General features: G+C 40.8%; 1 protein-coding gene across 1 annotated transcript; it reads left to right on the top strand.

Annotated features, from left to right (window-relative positions):
- The first annotated feature begins 760 nt into the window (after nt 1-760).
- On the top strand, nt 761-17,925 carry LOC114268209 (uncharacterized). The gene is made up of 5 exons (XM_082866360.1): nt 761-1,060; nt 10,056-10,598; nt 13,752-13,889; nt 14,500-14,592; nt 17,311-17,925. The coding sequence occupies exons 1-5, from the start codon at nt 1,027-1,029 to the stop codon at nt 17,400-17,402; spliced, it is 900 nt and encodes a 299-aa protein (XP_082722486.1). The 5' UTR covers nt 761-1,026; the 3' UTR covers nt 17,403-17,925.
- The last annotated feature ends 795 nt before the right edge of the window (nt 17,926-18,720 follow it).

Here is an 18,720-nt window from a genome sequence, read left to right on the forward strand (position 1 = left end):
TTATGTGAGCATGGTCTAACTGTTACATTTTCCCCTACTGGTTGTTTGGTGCAGGACCCTCGGACCAAGCAAACTCTTGGGATAGGCTGTAAGCAAGGACGTCTGTACAAACTTATCCATCTTCATGTTCCGGATTCCTCTCAAATCACTGCTCCTACCACTGCTACCACTGCTCCTCCTTTATCTCATTTTCAGCTTTGGCACTATCGTTTGGGTCATCTTTCTGTTGGTCATTTGAAGTCTTTAATTTCTAGTGGTCATTTGGGTACTGTAAGTTCTGATGCTTTCAATTGTGTGTCCTGTCAACTTGCAAAACAACCTGCTTTGTCGTTTAATAAAAGTGATTCTGTTTCTCTTGCGCCCTTTGATCTCATTCATTCTGATATTTGGGGACCCTCTCCTACTCCTACTATAGGAGGCGCACGTTATTTTGTTGTTTTTATAGATGATTTTTCTCGTTTTACATGGTTGTTTCTTATGAAAAATCGCTCTGATACCATATAAGAAATTGAGAGAGATTGAGAGAGCAAATTAGCTCTGTATATTTGATGTATTTAGCAACCAAATGGAACCTCCATTATATAGGAGATGAGTTTCAAGACAAAATGATGAAGCCACCGAAAGATAGCAAAAGGAAAAGAAAGCATCTCTGTGCTAGGCTAGCAACAACTATGCACCAACTATCTATATCTAATATAATATCTGCATAGATTATCTACGATTATAATATCTACATATAATAATACTATTAACAACTTTGAGTGGAAACAACTGATGCTCGACTTCATTCAGAGTCGAGGCGTGGTTGGTTTCATCAATGGCACACTTGAGGCTCCACCTGAAAAGGTCACCACATCAGTCGCAGATGCTGGAGGCGAGATTGCGATTGAGAACGAGGACTACAAATCCTAGAAAAGATCAGACGATCTTGTACGAGGATGGATCATCACCACACTTGACTTAGATATCCGACTACATGTGATTCAATATAAGACTGCTAGAGAGGTGTGGACTGCCTTGGAGAAAATGTGTGATCCATCTCAAGCTCTCTACCAACAAGGTAATTAGGCAGAATGAGACATTGTTAGATATGGAGGGTTATTTTGAAAACTATAAATGCTAGGACTGTTTGGAAACTATGGCTCTCCAGTTAAGTTGGTAATTTTACATCTTACATGTTTGAGTTTGTAACAAATTGATAGTTGACACGCAACTAATACCTTGTCATTGTCAGGGTAAAATTAGGAGAGAGAATTTGTGGGGATCTTAATCTTTTTCCTTTTTTCTTTTTTGGCAAGAAAGATCTAAAAAAACTATTAATGCCACAACATGAAAAAGGATCACTCCTGTCCATTGCATTTTATTTTAGGGAAACTACAAGTCACTGTATTTTGACCAAAAATAATTACAAATGCATGGGGTGCAAATCTTTTTAGTATAGTAAAACACAGGAAGTTACATTCCACAAAAATTCCCATGTAGTTTCCCTCTTTTTGAAACAGCGAAAAAGGAAAATTTATTGATAATGATCATGCGAAGATACAATGACAATCATCAATAAAAAGAGGAGCAGAGAGCATCAAAATAGGACTACCCAATCCCAACTAGAAGGCATCGAGGAGCATGTCCAATCAGATGCTAGCACCACCCAAGGTTGGTAAGACACCAACACAAAAAGCAAAAAACACAAGAGAGCCTCAGCAGCAAAAAATTCTGGATCAGCAGCCCAGAACCAGTCTACTTCCAAGCTACTTCTGATTTGTCTGAAATTGAACAAGAAGTCATGAATAGAGAAGTGAAAATCCTTGAATCTGTGAATCAGCCAAAGTGCAACTCTAGTCTTAATCAAATCACACAAGTCCTCCAACTTAGGTGAAGAAGATTGGAAAATACACTCATTTCTAACCTTCCATAGAGACCATAAAACAACTAGAGGAATGTATGAGTCTGAAATATCCTCTGCTCTCCGTACTCCTTGAACTCAAGCTTCACGTGACGGCGTCTATCCTGGAAACACAGAAGCGGTGAGCTGCCCGGGGGGGTGTTGCCGGATAGTCCCTCCGACGATCAAGTTAGATCACTTGAAGAAGAATACTGTTTTAGAGAGAGAAAGAGTTGTTTAGATCGCATACCTCCAACGTTCCCCCTCCATCCCTTTTTCTAGGCTGGTCATGCAGCCTCAGGGATTGTGCGCACACTACCTTTGTTGTCCTTTCTTAGACAGGTGGCAGTGCTCGTCTCTCACCACCTTACGCGTGTAAAGGCCAAAACCTCCAAGCAGTACGTATGGAACCGCCAAACGGTATTGACGCGTGCCAGGGATGGATTTCCCTCCCGTCTTATCATTGGTCCAAGTGGCACACCCTACCGGGATATCATGACCGACCTATCCCTTGGGAAGAAACAGAACCATGATCAACACGGCTGAGGCGCGTCGCCCTCTAACCGGATTGGCTGCCCGTGTCGCCCGCCAAGCCGGTCTAAAATCACCCATGGTTGTGCTCTGCTTGGTCCAGACATGGCATCGTAGATCGGAGCGAACAACTTGCCGAATCACAACCCGGCCTGGCGTAGGCAAGACTTCCACCCTCCGGTCGACAAGTGTAGCTCGGCCCGGCATGACCGGCCTGGGAGCCACACCAACTGAGCAAACGACTCTCGCCTGGTCCGTCATAGTTTGAGTCGCTGTAGCTTGGTCGTACTAGTCCGGCGCAAATCTCTCTCTCAATTGCCCCTTAATCCCATCCGAGCTGAGCGTGATTGGGATTACCTATACGACCGAGCTATCTCGTTTGGTCGGTCCCTGAATTACGCCAGTACCAAGCCGAGTGTGATTGGGGTCACCGTCATGGCCGAGCTATATCATTTGGTTGGCCTTCGAATCGCGATAGCAGTCTTGTCAAGGGTTGTACAACCGTACTGACAGAGTCGTCTTCTCGATGCCACGTGGCTTCACATTACTGGGACCGTACTGCCCCACAGCTGTCCCCCATGCGCAGAATTCAAATGGGTGCCGCCATTTGGGATTCCCACCCTTCTTATGCACACACGAGGGGTCATTTGCACCCTCACTGTTCACCTTCACTTTCAAGAAAAACCCTAACCTCCAAGCTCTCACTGTCATTGTCGTTGCTACTCTTTTGCTTCACATTCGTCCATTCTTGCTTCTGTAGAAGCCGCAACCAAGCTTGTGATGCTGAACTCTGCTTCGCATCTGATTTTGGTGAGTTCTTCTATTCCTCCCTCGCATTTTCATGCTTGAGTTCTTCATGTTCTTCATTTCTTCATTTCTATTCTTCATGTTCTTTGCTTGGGACTATTGGTGCTCCCCTTGTTTGCGTAGAACTTGTACACATTAGGAAAATCAAAAACTGAAATTGAAGGAACGAATGGGGCCTTTGAGCCCCTGGTTTTCCTTAGCTTGAACGAACGAACTCCATTTTCGGGATGAACAGAACGAACACTGGGTAAAACCGAGCTGAATCCTCATTTAGATCCACAAGTAGGACTTAGCCAAGAAAAAACTTGTTTGAGGTCTCTTCTTGGGGCCTCGACCACACTGAAAACCGGAACCGAACTAGGAAGGCCAAAACGGCCAGATAATTGTACCGAGGTAGAGTCGGACCGGTCAAAAGCCCTAGAACGCTTTCACTGAGCTAGGAACTCCACATAGAAGCCGTGCAATTTATGCCGCGCTAACCCTTGGACTGATTTCTTAATAATGCAGGACAAACTAGGACTGACCAGGCCCGACCAGCATTACTTCCAGTGAAGCTCAAAGTCCGAGCAAACACACAAAATTTTTCCCCGAGATACGAACTAAATCACCCAATAAATAAAACCGGGATAGATGGGGAAATACCGGTTCATGGTGAGCTCTCCCGGTGCATTGGCCGAGTTCCATAGGGAGTACAGCATCCCGGATGATGTCGATCTAGAGTTGGCCAAGAAGGGAGATACCCCATGGGGCGAGCTAGATAAGTGCCCCTTCACGGTCGTGTCCATAGTAGAAGGAGGGCTTCGCTTCCTGGTCCAACCACTGATCTGCGAGTTTTTGAGGTAGACCAGACTGTGTCCGACCCAAGTCTCCAACAACACATACAAGATAATAAACAGTGTGGCCGAGCTAAATAGGAGACTCGGTCTTAATCTCGGCCTTGCCGAGATATTTCATCAATATAGCCTTAGCAAAAATAAAGGTGGGTTTTGCTGGTATCTGAAGGTCAAGAAGGGCCGAGCAAAACTCATAAAGGGTAATCCAGATAAGGAAACGAATGACGATGATTTCTTGTGGGTGTTCGGTCATTATGAGGACACCGAGGTGCCCATACTGGGCTGGTACATTAGGAAAGACTTTGGGAGTGCTGGTGAGTAGCTCGGCGGACCGCATTGTCTTCTTTCTGCATTGGTTTTTCTCTTGTCGATCTAACACTTCTTCTTTTTGTAGGTTACAAGCTTTTGGCGGAAGACTACAACTACGCTAACCAGGAAACCATTAGAGTTTTGCTGTGTCACCCAGCCGAGGAGCGAGAATCACCAAAGCTGCTCGACTTTGAACCGACCTACCATTACACAGCACCGCGCAAGAGTAGGGTAACCGATTTTCTGCGTGTGCCCTCTCCAGAACCAGATCCAAGTCTTCCGCCGATCAAACTCGTCCCCCTCACAGCCGAGCAAGAAATGGCGAAGATTCAAGCAATCAAGTCGATGATCACCGGCGAGGCAAGCGACACTCAGCCACCGGAGGCAGCCGAGGGGAGTTCTTCCACGCCGGTCACGCAAGGGGAGGAAGCTGTGTTGGCTCTGGCCAGCGAACAAGCTGCTGGCTAGTCGAAGAAGAGGCCGAGAAAGGATAAGGCCGAACAGCACCTAGCAGATGAGGACTTAACCGAGCACGTTTCCACCGACTTGGGGGACCAGACCGAGCAACCGATCACCGGGCCATCCAAAAAGTCCAGTGCCCCCCGGTCTGGTCGCCCGAGTTGTCTTACAAAGGCCGGGCTGTCTCCACTACTAATTCAGTCTACGCGGACAAGGACTACTCGCTTGGTTTTAACATGACCAAGGGGCTGCTTCTTCTCGCCGATATGAAAAAGCATAACGAGCTGACCGACCTGAAAGTGCTTCGCTTGGCAGCAAAATCAATAGTTTTGGTAAGTTGACAGTCTCCTTTGTTCACCAAGTTTTTGCTCGGTTTTTCTATTCTGACAATCTTCATGTGCTTTCAGGCCGCATAGAAGAACTATTTGGCCCACGAGCATATGATCGCCGTGCGGCAAAGTTTGCGGGATGCAATTTCTGACAACAAGGCCAAGTCGGCCGAGTTGGCTAAGCTGAAGGCTGCGTAGGAGGCGGCAGAAACCGAGCGCGACAAACTGAGCGAGCACTTGGCTGGAGCTGAAGAAGACAGACAGCGGGTTGTCAAGCTAACAAAGGCTTGCTACCTTGCCGAGCTGTGCAAGCTTCGCGATGCTCACAAGGCCGAGAAGGACAAGGCAGTCGACGACGTTGAAGATCGTGGGTATGCGCAGGAAAAAAAGACTTATAAACGGCAGGTTCAAGAGGCCAAGGACATCTTTTTTTAGTGCAGTTGGAAAGCTGCCATGGAAAAAGTTGGCCTTGGTCAAGATGCCGAGATGTTCCAAAATTCACCTGCTGCCTTCATATCGCCCTACATGCAAGCGTACGCGAGCGCCGCGCAAAAAAGGCTAATTGAAGAGGCAAAAAAGGCAGCCGAGGAAGAAGCTAGCGCCATGCAACCTGCGGATCAAACTCCTCCCGAAGCTACTGAGATGGCCGAAGATGAAGAGGCCGAGCAGGGGGTTGTTGCCGTGGAAGGCGCTGATGATGTGGCCGAGGAGGGCGTGACCAGGCAGACAGACACTGCCAAGCAAACAGTCGCAGTTGCCGATGCCGAGGTGGTCCTAGCTGAACAAAATGCCCTTGTGGATTTAGATTGATCACTGCTGTCTCTTTTTTTTTTTTTTGTAATAGGGCTTGGCCCCACTTTTGTAATGCAACTTCCATTATTAATGAAAATTTGAACTTTTTGCTCGTCGCGTAACTATTTCTGCGCGGTTGCAATGTGCTAACTTTCTTTCGATTTGAAATGTTCATGAATCACAACTGGCAGCTCGGCTCTCAGATGCTGCGCAATATGCCAACACGTCATTTTGGGCGAGCAAAAATCAAACCGGCCGAGCTAAAACCAGCTCGGCCCTCATAAAGTGCGTAAAACGTCAATGTTTAGATTCGGGCTAGCAAAAATAAGCTTAGCACTTATAAATTGGACAAACACCAACATTGGGCAAAAATCAGCTCGGCCCTTATAAGTTAAATAAATGCCAATACTTGTTTCGGCCGAGCAAATTTCAGCTGGGCCTTTTAAATTGGGCAAGACACCAATATGTCCAGGGGTCGAGCAAAATCATCTTGGCCTTTGTAGGTTGGATAACCACTATTCCGTTTCATTTGGGCGAGCAAAATCAGCTTGGTCAATTGGAAGTTTGGCAAATTTCCAATGGTGCGTTTAGGCGAGCAAAATCAACTCGGCCCTTACAAGTTGGTCAGAACGCCAACATTTCAATTGGGCGAGCAAAATCAACTCGGCCCTTAAACAAGTTGGACAATACATCAACTGGTTGTACGGCTTGTCGCTACACCGGCTAGAATATGTTAGCTCGGCTTAGTGTAAGTTGGTCTTCCTGCCCCTAGCATCCACAGTAGCCCAATATCCTTGTCATTTTACAGAAACTCATAATGTAAAAAAGAAGGGCTATCTTCGATTACATGCCAGCGATTTACATTAAATGCCTAAAGGCTAAAGGTTCACAAAGCTAAGTAACAAAAATAATTACATCTCAAAAGTAAAAAATCTTAAGGTTGGCTGGATTCCATGGTCTGGGGATCGTTTTACCATCTAAGCCCTCCAGATGGTATGCCCCTTTGCCGGTAAAGCCAGTTACCTTGTATGGCCCTTTCCAATTTGCACCAAGTTTGCCTTCGCCCGGGATCACCGTGTTGCCCAATACCTTTCTTAAGACCAAGTCTCCAATCTTGAATAGCCTTGGATGCACAGCCTTGTTGTATTTCCTGGAGAGTTCTTGCGGATAAACTGCTATGTGGATTAGAGCTCATTCCCTTCTTTCCTTGGCTAGGTCAAGCTCCAATGCCACCGCTTCATTGTTTAAGTCTGGCTAAAAACTCTTAGACCGGATGGTCAACATACCAATTTCCAACGGGATGACGGCCTCCATGCCATAGGCCAAGGCGAATGGTGTCTCCCCGATCGATTGCCTTGGCGTAGTGCGGTATGCCCATAGCACATTAGGGAGTTCTTCAGCCCACTTTCCTTTGGCTTTCTCTAACCGCTTTTTCAGCCCGTCCAGGATGGTCTTGTTTGAGGCTTCTGCTTGACCATTTGACTGAGGGTAGGCCGGTGTTGAGTTGTATAACTCAATCTTTAACTCCTCGCAAAATCCGCGAAAGAGTTTCCCATCGAACTGAGTGCCATTATCCGATATGAGGGCCTTCGGAATACCGAAGCGGGTGATGACGTTTTGCCAAACAAACTTCTTCACATCTTTTTCCTTTATGGTTGCCAATGGCTCAGCCTCAACCCACTTGGTGAAGTAGTCAGTAGCGGCGATGAAGAACTTGCGGTTGCCTGGAGCTATTGGGAGTGGTTCGACAATGTCCAATCCCCAGAGCGCGAACGACCAAGGGCTTGTAAGGGGAAGCAATTCTCTGGCCGGCTGGTGGATTTGATGAGCAAATTTCTGACATTTTTCACACCTGCGAACGTATTTCTGTGCGTTCGCCTACATGCACGGCCACAAATAACCTTGGGAAATCGCTCGGTAAGCCAAAGACCTGCCCCTAGTATGACTTCCGCAGATGCCTTCATGGATCTCATAGAGGAAAGCTTCCACCTTGTCGGGGTGGATGCACTTCAGATACGGCCCGATAAAAGACTTCTTGTATATGGCCCCGGATGGAGAGAGCCAAAACCGCTCTGATTTGGCTCGGATCTTGTTGGCCGCCTTCTTCTCTTCTGGCAAAACTCTATCTTTTAGGAAGGCGATGATGGGGTCCATCCAGAATGGTCCCAGATCGGTGCAGAGTACCTCAAACACTTCTGGTTCCTCAATGCATGGCCGAGGTAGGAATTTTATCATAAAAGGATTGAGGAAAGCTGTTTGTGTAGACGCAAGGCCAGCTAGTTCGTCAGCTGCATTATTTTCTTCACGGTTGATTTGTTCTATTCTTATCGCGGTGAACTTCTTGATTTCTGCGCGCACCAACGCCTGATACTTGGTCACTCTTTCATCCCTGGCTTCATACTCCCCAGAGACTTGATTGACCACCAACTTGGAGTCGCTGAATACTAGAAGAGCCGACGCTTTCATTCTTAAGGCACTTCTCAGTCCGGCAAGGAGGGCCTCGTATTCCGTCTCATTGTTGGATGCCGGGAAGCCAAGTGTAATTGCTTGCTCGATAACCAGCCTGTCCGGAGAAGTCAGCACAACACCCAACCCGGCGCCATGTCTGTTGGAGGCCCCATCGACGAAGAGCTTCCACATCTTGCCTATGAACAACTTCCAGCAATCCGATGGGTTTTGGGAGCTTCTTAATTCCAAGGTTCCGATCAGTGCATTCTGGTCTCTTTCCATCTCTTGGTTCGGCTTGTCTGTCGATGAGTCATCTAGCTGCTCCAGTTTGGCTGCCAATTGCTCTTCTTCCATTTGGGAGCCGACACTGGTTTCTATTGCTTGAACAACGGGCTGTGCAAAATCCGCACTGCCCAAATCAACCGGGCAAACTAGATGCATTCCAGGGGCAAACTCCGCCACAAAGTCTGCAAGAGCTTGAGCCTTGATTGCGGTGTGCGGCTGGAACTTGATATCGTATTGCCCCAATTCTACGGCCCATTTCAAAATTCTCTCTGTAAAGTCTACATTTTCAAAGAGCACCTTAAGTGGAAACTTGGTTAGCACGACTATTGTGTGGGTATGGAAATAGTGTGCCAGTTTTCTGGAAGCCATCATCAGGGCCATGGCCAATTTTTCTAGCGGCAGATATCTTGATTCCGCTGGGAGCAAGGACTTGCTTACGTAGAAGATAGGAAGGTGCTGGATGCCTTCTGCACGGGTCAATTGTACGAGTCTGAAATATACTCCGTTCTCCGTACTCCTTGAACTCAAGTTTCGCGTGATGGCATCTATCCTGGAAACACAGAAGCGGTGAGCTGCCCGGCGGGGTGTTGCCGGATAGTCCCTCCGATGATCAAGTTAGATCACTTGAAGAAGAATACCGTTTTAGAGAGAGAAAGAGTTGTTCAGATCGTATACCTCCAACGTTCCCCCTCCATCCCTTTTTCTAGGCTGGCCATGCAGCCTTAGGGATTGTGCGCGCACTACCTCTGCTGTCCTTTCCTGGACAGGTGGCAGTGCTCGCCTCTCACCACCTTACACGTGTAAAGGCCAAAACCTCCAAGCAGTACGTATGGAACCGCCAAACGGTATTGACGTGTGCCAGGGGTGGATTTCCCTCCCGTCATATCATTGGTCCAGGTGGCACGCCCTATTGGGATATCATGACCGACTTATCCCTTGAGAAGAAACTGAACCACGATCAACAGGCCACCGAGGCGCGTCGCCCTCTAACCGGATTGACTGCCCGTGTCACCTGCCAAGCCGGTCTAAAATCACCCATGGTTGTGCTCTGCTCGGTCCAGACATGGCATTGTAGATCGGAGCGAACAACTCGCCGAATCATAACCCGGCCTGGCGTAGGCACGACTTCCACGCTTCGGTCGACAAGTGTAGCTCGGCCCGGCATGACCGGCCGAGGAGCCACACCAACCGAGCAAACAGCTCTCGCCTGGTCCGTCATAGTTCGAGTCGCCGTAGCTCGGTCGTACTAGTCCGACGCAAATCTCCCTCTCAAGGAATAACCTTCCAGAGATGGAAACCCCATGTAGTTTCCCTTTTATTTTCATCTTTAATTTGGTCAACCTTGTTGTTAGCTGATTTGTGTGTTGAATTGGATGACAGATGAAGAAAGACAGAAAGTAAACCATTACCTTCCACTGCACGTAGCTGCAATCAAAGGTGATTGGGAGAGCGCCAACAAATTTGTAGAACAAGAACCAGATGCAGTCAGGGTTCCCGTCACTGGATTGAGACAAACATCACTTGTTGTCGCCATTAGGTTAGCGTGGAGAAATGAATTTGTGAAGAAGTTAATAGAGAAGATGTCACCAGAGGATCTAGCTCTAGTCGACTCCAGAGGCAGGACAACCCTTCATGAAGCTTCAATAACTGGTAATGTTGAGGTAGCCAAACTGTTAGTGCAGAGGAACACAATCTTGCCCAATCTGAACAAGAAGAGACGAGTACCTCTCTATTATGCTGTTAATTTTGGTTTTAGAGAGATGGTTCTGTACTTATTGGATGTCACTAGATCTTTGGATGTCAACACAGAACATTTGGAGCCAAAACCTTTGGGTGTCAACAAAGAAAATCTAGAGCCAAAACCATTTAAAGATAGATCAGGTGTTACACGTTTGTATCGGTTGGCAACTAGTGGACTTTATGGTAAGTATTATTGTCTATTATCAATTTAGAAAAAAAAATTTAAGGTTGTGTTTAGTTTATAATTTGACGGGGGATTTAAAAAAGGAAAGAAAAAAAAAAGTAAATGAAATATAATTTCATTTCACTTAAATTTCACACCTTTTTCCTTTTCATCAATTTCATTTTTAATTTCTTACCTACATTCATGAACCAAATATAGACCAAATATTATGTACTTAAGATTTCAATAATGTTGACCAAAAGTTTTAGTCTATACCGTACATAGACTTTCTGGATTGATTTCATTTTGGAAAGATGGTTAAAAATTGACTTTTTGATTTATTTTATTTTTTTGAAAAAATATATAAAAAATATGAGAGATGATGTGACTCTAAATAGATTAAAAATTAATTTTTGACTTTTAACTATGTTGCCAAATTGGCCCATAATATGTGAATTTGTATCTTGTTTTGTATTTTTTGAAGAAGAGATTTCCAATTATCTTACTTATTTCTGTTAAAAATCTTTAAAACTTCACATCTATCTATATATTAAGGAAAATGGGATTTCTAATCCCAAGCCTTGTGGCTGCTCCAATATCTTAATCTAAATTTTTTGATTTTTTGATTTTTTAAAAAAAAAATCTCAGTATTTATTGATTTGGTCAAAATCTCCTGATCAGTATTTATTAACTTTTTCCAATCCACATGTCTTTCCACATGCCTGCTTTTATTGATTTGGTCAAAATCTCCTAATCAGCATTTAAAATCCCCTCATACAAATAATTATAGATACAATCCTTGCATAGTTATTACAGTACATTTTTTAGCTTATCTCATACACTATAGTTAGTGATAAGATTGTTAAATTATTTTTATAAAAATTCTTAAAAAACATAATTTATATATTAAAAAAAATTTAAAACAAATATAAATATTTATAATTACTCTATGCATAGCACGGGTGATAGATTAATAAAACAAAAAATAAAATGAAAGGGTAAATTACACCAAGGCAAACAATTGGAACTCAATATTTTAGGTTAAAAAGTCACTAATCCCTCCCTTAACCAGCATCTCTACGTCATCCTCCATTTTTACGACACTCCCAACGATTGCCCCTCTCTCTCTCTCTTTCGTTCTTTCTTTTTTTTCTCTCTCACTCAGTCAAAAATTGAAATCCCCCAAAATCACATCCAGGCTGAGAAGAACAGAGAGCATCATCAACCATTATGAAACGGGCAGTGAATGTTGCGAAATCGAGCTCAATCCGTCTGCGGAATTCGCTAGATCACACAACGTGTGTTTCTGAGGCTCAGACTACACTATTTTAGAACTGTAAGAAATTACAAACTTTAATCTGAATTTGATTTCAACAGTTATACAAATGTAGCTTTATATAACACTAGCGGTTGGCATGCGCACAGTGTGTAATTTAAATAAATAAAAATAACATAAAATATTTATTATATATATTATGTTTGATTCAAGTGATAATTCATTAATTTGTCCATCCTTGAGTCTCATGTCCATTATTTGTTTAATAATTTTTTTTTTAAATGACAAAATGGCCACTTAGCATTAAAGTGGAGGATGACTTTGTGTCCCCTTTATTATTAATAGTATAGATAAGGGAAATTTAGCCAACTAAGGCGTTCCTTTATTAATAGCATAGATAAGGGAAATGAATAATGCTTGGTACCCCTTTTGGGGTCACCCCTCACCCCCCTTTACCACGTGGCGGATGGTGATTGGAAGAGCAAGAAAAAAAAAGAAAAAGAAAAAGAAAATGTAACCAATGAGAGAGAGAGGGGGTCAAAGGGGGTGAGAGGAAAAGGGGGGATGAATCATTGTTGTAAGGAAAATTTAGCCAAAACCCCTGGGCCCAACATTTTAGTGTTTAAAGGACACCCCAAATATTTTACTCCCTAAACTCCTGCGGAGGAGGGGTGTTCTTCATGAAGGGCAGACTAATATTTTTCCATTTTTTTTTTTTTCTCTAGACAATCTTGCTCTGGATATATATTATAGAGATTTGAATCCAATTTGTTAGCGAATGACGTTGAAGCTTCGTTCAATGATCATTGTTCATTAATTACTAAAACAGTGATCATTGTTCACCATTCAATCATTGTTCAGTAATCGTTCACTGTTCTCTATTGTTCATTGTTCTTCAGTAATCTGTGTTCAATGTTCTTCAATCATCGTTCATTCTTCATTTCATTACTGTTTGTGTTAGAGTAAAAGCTTCATTCCATCATTGTTTGATTGTTGTTTGAGTTTGATCATGTACGTTGAATTTTTGATTAATTATTTGTTTGATTGTTGTTTGTTCGATCATATACTTTGTTTCATTTTTTTTTTATGTCCGATTCATATGACAGTAATATGCTACTCTGGTTGTGTGATTTGTTTTGTAAACTCATAGTGGCAGTAAAATTTTACAGTCAACCAGAGTAACATTTTACTATTTAAAAGAGTAATATGTTACTGTTTACGTCAATTCCGACGGTAATTTTTTTTTTTTTTTTAAGAATTTCAGTCAACATGAATCTTGTTTGATAGATCTTGATGAGAAAATTTTATAAATACTACTTTTATTAAAAATCGATATCTAGATCAAATTTATATCATTTTAAAGTTTAAAAGGTTAAATTACTCACTAAAGACATTTTGGTAATAGTGAAATGTGTAAGACTTTTAAAGAAAATTTTTTTGTGATTGTCTTTAATACATTAAAATTTTATTGTGAGGGGGCTTAGACCAAATCCCCCTATATATAATAGTATGGATAGTATAGATACAATCTATATTATTATTGTTATTGTTATTATTATTATTATATAGAGTATACAGCCTATTTGGTATTAATATTTTTGAAGCTTTGTCAAAAAAAAAAAAAATCATTCATTAGTGATGGTGGCAGTACCCTTATATGTGCAATAAAAAATAAAAGAAAAAGTGAGTAAATTGACAAAATAATCTAAAAATTTAAGAATCTAAAGTGAGTAAATTTAAAATTTTCATAATTTAAATTGAAAAAAATTTAAAACATGAACTTGTTTTTTGCAAAGAAAAAAGGAGGGGGGGGGGGGGGGAAGATGAGTGTTAAAATAGGATAACTTCCTATGATCTAATTTCCAATTTCCATTTTCCATCAATCCTTATCCTACAGATATTGCTCTAAGCGTGCTTTCCCGCTACCCTAAGTTGGCATATTTGGAACCTTCTCCTCTGACAATGATTTCTAAAAAGCCTTCTTCATTTCAAAGTGGAACCCCCTTAAATTCCTGGCAGAATTTAATCTATTCAGGTTAGTATCTTCAGTCCTTGTCTCCCCTCTCTATCTATTATCTATTGCACAATATTTTATATTGATGGTTAATGTATTTATTTTTGGCATAGTTTGTTATGATACCACTAATGGAATTGGCGGATAGGGATGAACAAATGACATGAACATATAGATAGATGCTTCATGTTAAAGTAAGAATGGTGAAACACATTGGCTAAATAATATTAGAGAAATGATATTTGTCATTGCATGTACTTCGTAGTGTTATTTATTTCACTCTTTACATGTATTTTCATAACAAAATGGATGCTATTTACAAGACTCACCATGTTTAATTTTTTTGAATAGGATATTGACCAATCTGGTTGTTTTGTTTTTTATTCTATCAATAGTTTTCCTAGTATACAAACATGATTAAGTGTTAACCAGACCCCCAAAATTAAAACATATATAAACAACACAAGCCACAGTATATATTTTAGACAGTCTACCAATTATGTGCCAAAAAGAAGTTAATGTCATGAACATATTTCTCTTTTTTCCTTAACAATCTAGGTTTTCTGCAAAATACAGTCCATAAGGCACTTTTTTCAAGTATAATTTACTTAATCTTTTGTTATTCATGTAGCTGTTCCCATAAAATTGGAAACCATTGCAGACCACCATAGCCAAAGGGACATTGAGAATCCTACTGACTGCTTCATTTCAAGTGTGGTTGATGGTAAGGCTTGAACCTCTAATCCTACTCCATCCTTGCAATATGGTATTACATAATGAAAGTTTGAAATAATAGCTGGTAAACATTCAAGAATGGCAGCCACCGCCCACACTACTACAAACTCAAAAGTAATATGTGCACTTCCCAAAAGAGAACTTGAAATTCTTACGCCACCCATCAACATCAACATACTCCCAAATGTGAAAGTAATTCATACTTTTTTTGCGGTGAATAGTATTTCGTACTTACAAGCCACAATAGTGCACAAATGGCCCCAATAATAGCTGTGAGAACATTGATCTGTGGGCAGGTGTTATTGTCTTCAATGATGTTCTTCGCATTTGTATCCCTCCCGTTGCTTGTAATGTTTTATTATGATTAAAAAATGTTAATTTTTTTGCTGATAGAAATATATATACATATATCTTTGAGAACCTGAATTTGCAAGAGCAAAATAGGTTTGGTCCATTGCTTTTGTCCTTAATCCAAAAAGTTTTGTTTCAAGCCTAAGGCCAGACTAAGGGGTGCTCTCTTTCATCATCTCATTCTTCTTTTCTGCTGAACAATGGTTGCACAAAGGGGGAAGCGCCACTTATGCAAATGTGTGTTGAGTTTCATGCTTGGGAGAGCATTTTGGATTCTTTCTCATAAGAGAAGGGGCTGGTTCTACTATCCAAAAATGTACATTTTTTAGTCCCTCTTGAATGGAGAATCTAGGATTGATCGGAGTCACATATTTAATCATATTTGTTTTTTGAAAAATGAACGCAACTGTGATTTTAAGAGTAAACCATCAATTTCTTTGAAAACAAATGTAATGAAATCATATAGTTATAATTATTGAATTGATCTAGTTTTTTATGGATGATCTATACTCGTAAAATTTAAAAATGATTGGTTTGGATCATCAAAACCAGCGATGTGGTCCCAACAAATCACAGAACTGGAGGGTCCAGTGCTTCTCTCCATTCTCTTTCTACTGGAGAGAAGCTGGTTCCAAATTGATTGGAGAACTTTTATGGACAAGATGGAAACTCATACAATAGCACCTATTGCTTAAACAAAAATAATATGAAATCCTTCATTAGGATTAATTAATTCTATAATAGCATGATTATCAAAATCCAAACCATGCAGTAGAACTAAAATGTGACAGCAAGCATATATATCATCACTATGATATACCACCATAATAATAATAATAATAATAATAATAATAAATTAAAAATAAGTGAAGCAAGTGAGTTTCTTACCTATATTTTTGGGAAAAATAAGCCATTGAAAAAAAAAAAAAAAATGGTTTTCAAATCCTCCAAGCACTAGAGAAGTAGGTTCCAATGAGCAACATAGAATGAGAGAATGTCTACATACAAATCATTACTAGGCTGGAGCTTCAACCATAAATATCTCCTTATAAGATTTTTCTCTACTAAATCCAAACTATAGATTAGCAGGGTTCGTGGTTCCAAAAATATAGGTAAGAATAGGTTGGAGGATTTTCAAATCCTCCGACCATAAATATCTCCTTTCGAGTCCGAGCTCAAATAGGTATCTAGGTTCGTAGTTCCAAACCCTTTCAAGACTAGGCCAATACCTCAGAGAATAGATCTCTTCCGAGGGTTTCATCTCTTTTGAAAGCAATAATTAACCTCCTCGGGCACTTGTATGATATGGACCTCCTCGAATGGGCTTGTTGGGCTTTCTTTAGGGACATATGCTTGAAATGTATCCTCCTCGCTCCAATTTGTTGACTTTCTTATGGGCCCGTTCAATAGAATTCACTTGGTCCATTTGGCAATAATTTCTCCAAGCTCACTAATTTTCGAGCTTTTCGATTGGGCTTCGATTGGGCTCAATTAATTAGTGGGCTCAAGCTAACCACTCTTATAAGAAGAAGTCTCTCCTTTGAAGACAATTGCTGCATTTTGAAGTGGAACCTCCTTAAAACTTTTGGCAAAATTTAATCTATACGTGTTAGTCTCTTCAATCTCTATTCTTTCTTATCTATTACCTATTCTAAAAGTTTCTTTATTGATTTTTTTTATCCATTTGTTGGAAAATGATGGACTAATTATAGTTTTATTACAAATAAATATTGTACATAATGTCTATTTATTAGAAATTTTTCATATTTATGAAGGATTAAATTCATTATTAATTCTATTGATTATACAACTCCAATATAAACCCATCCTCCACACCTATATATGTTGAAAAGAGTAATGCTACATTTACCACTTTTTTATACCATTTTTAATGTACCATCTTATGTGTTAACACATCATTTGACATAAATATAAGTGTTGGGACCTATTACACCAATGATTGGTTATCTTGTAGAACAAGAGTGAATTGAAAGGTGGAATGTTTTTTAGAGAGTTCTATATACTTTTATATATTATATATGTTTTGAGCAATTCTGGTTCGTTACGTGGTTCAAGCTTTTGGTGGTAATGAACATTGGATGAAAGAAGCTATGAGCACTTTGAGTTTTATCTTAAAACTATTTCACTCTGGTTGTACCTTTACGAGAAAATGAAAAACAATTTTAAGATAGTGACAATGCTACTCTCAAAATCTCACATCTATTTTTCTCTACTCTTATTTTTGTCTATATATTATTTATTGTCTTGTTACTACAATATTTGTGCTCAATATCTTTGCTAATTTTTTGCTAGACTAACATAATTCACTGAACTTTCCATTCTCTCTCTCATGTAGATGTTCCTTTGGAATTGGAAAACATTGCAAAGCCCCATAGCGGAGGAGATATTAAGAATCCTATCGACTGCTTGATTTATGGTAACCTTTAATATAACTCCATTCCCACAAAATACCATATATTCACTACAAGAAAAAACACTTTTAGCGACCATCTATTTTTTTTGGTCGCAAATAGTCCACTTTCTGCGATTAAAATCTAACTTTTAGCGACCACAATTTTTTGGTCGTGGAAAATCACTTTTTGGTGACCAAAAAAAAAGTTGGTCGCGGAAAGTATATCTATTGGCGACCAAAGGCTTTTTTGGTCGAGGAAGATCACCTTTTGGCGACCACAAAATTGTTAGTCGCGGAAAGTATACCCTTTGGCGACCAAAGGCTTTTTTGGTCACGGAAAGTATACCTTTTGGCGACCAAAAAAATGTTGGTCGCGGAAAGTATACCCTTTGGCGACCAAAAAAAAAGTTGGTCACAGAAAGTATACCTATTGGCGACCAAAGGCTTTTTTTGTCGCGGAAAGTATACCCTTTGGCGACCAAAAAAAAAGTTGGTCGCGGAAAGTATACCTATTGGCGACCAAAGGCTTTTTTGGTCGCGGAAGATTACCCTTTGGCGCCAAAAAAAAAAAGTTGGTCGCGGAAAGTTATGGCGGGATAAATTTAAAAAAAAAACGGATACTACTGTAATTACATGCTATTTTTCTGTTTAGGCATTAAAAGTTTTATAAAATAATATATAGCCCAATTTTTATGGGTTATATATTTTCTCTGCCAAATAAAAACAAGAAGCATGTTATTGGCAGAGTGGATTGGGTGCATGGTGACTCCTTGGTCAGGAGTGCAAGTCCTAAGCAGCACAAAGGAATTATTCTTTTTGGGTCAATGCGTTGACTTTTGGCGACCAACTTATCTTTGGTCACTAAAAGTTCCATTTTGGCTAATATGATTGGACTTTCTGCGACCAAAAAAGTTGGTCGCCAATGGTCACTTTTTTTGGTTGCTAAAAGTTTCCTTTTAGCTAAATGAATTGGACTTTCCGCGACCAAAAAAGTTGGTCGCGAATGGTCACTTTTAGCGACCAAAGGCTTTTTTGGTCGCAAAAAACTATCTGTGACGAGGCTTTAGAGACCAACTCGCGACCAACATATTTTGGTCGTGAAAAGGTTTTAGCAACCAAATATGGTACTTTTCGCGACCAAAATGTTAGTCACTGAAGGGTTTTTTCTTGTAGTGATTTATAGGGACAAAAAATTAATGAAATATGGTGTGTTTGGTTGTAGGAAAAAATTGATTGTTTATTAAGCATTATTTCTTAAGGTAAAATTGTCATTTTGGATAACAAAGAATGCTGATGTGTAGTGTAATTTCAAGAGCCTCACTAATCCCTCTCTAAACCTGTCAATCAAACGAA

The sequence above is a fragment of the Camellia sinensis genome, chromosome 1 (genome assembly GCF_055761805.1).
Source record: "Camellia sinensis isolate YWXY chromosome 1, ASM5576180v1, whole genome shotgun sequence".
Lineage (NCBI taxonomy): Eukaryota > Viridiplantae > Streptophyta > Magnoliopsida > Ericales > Theaceae > Camellia > Camellia sinensis.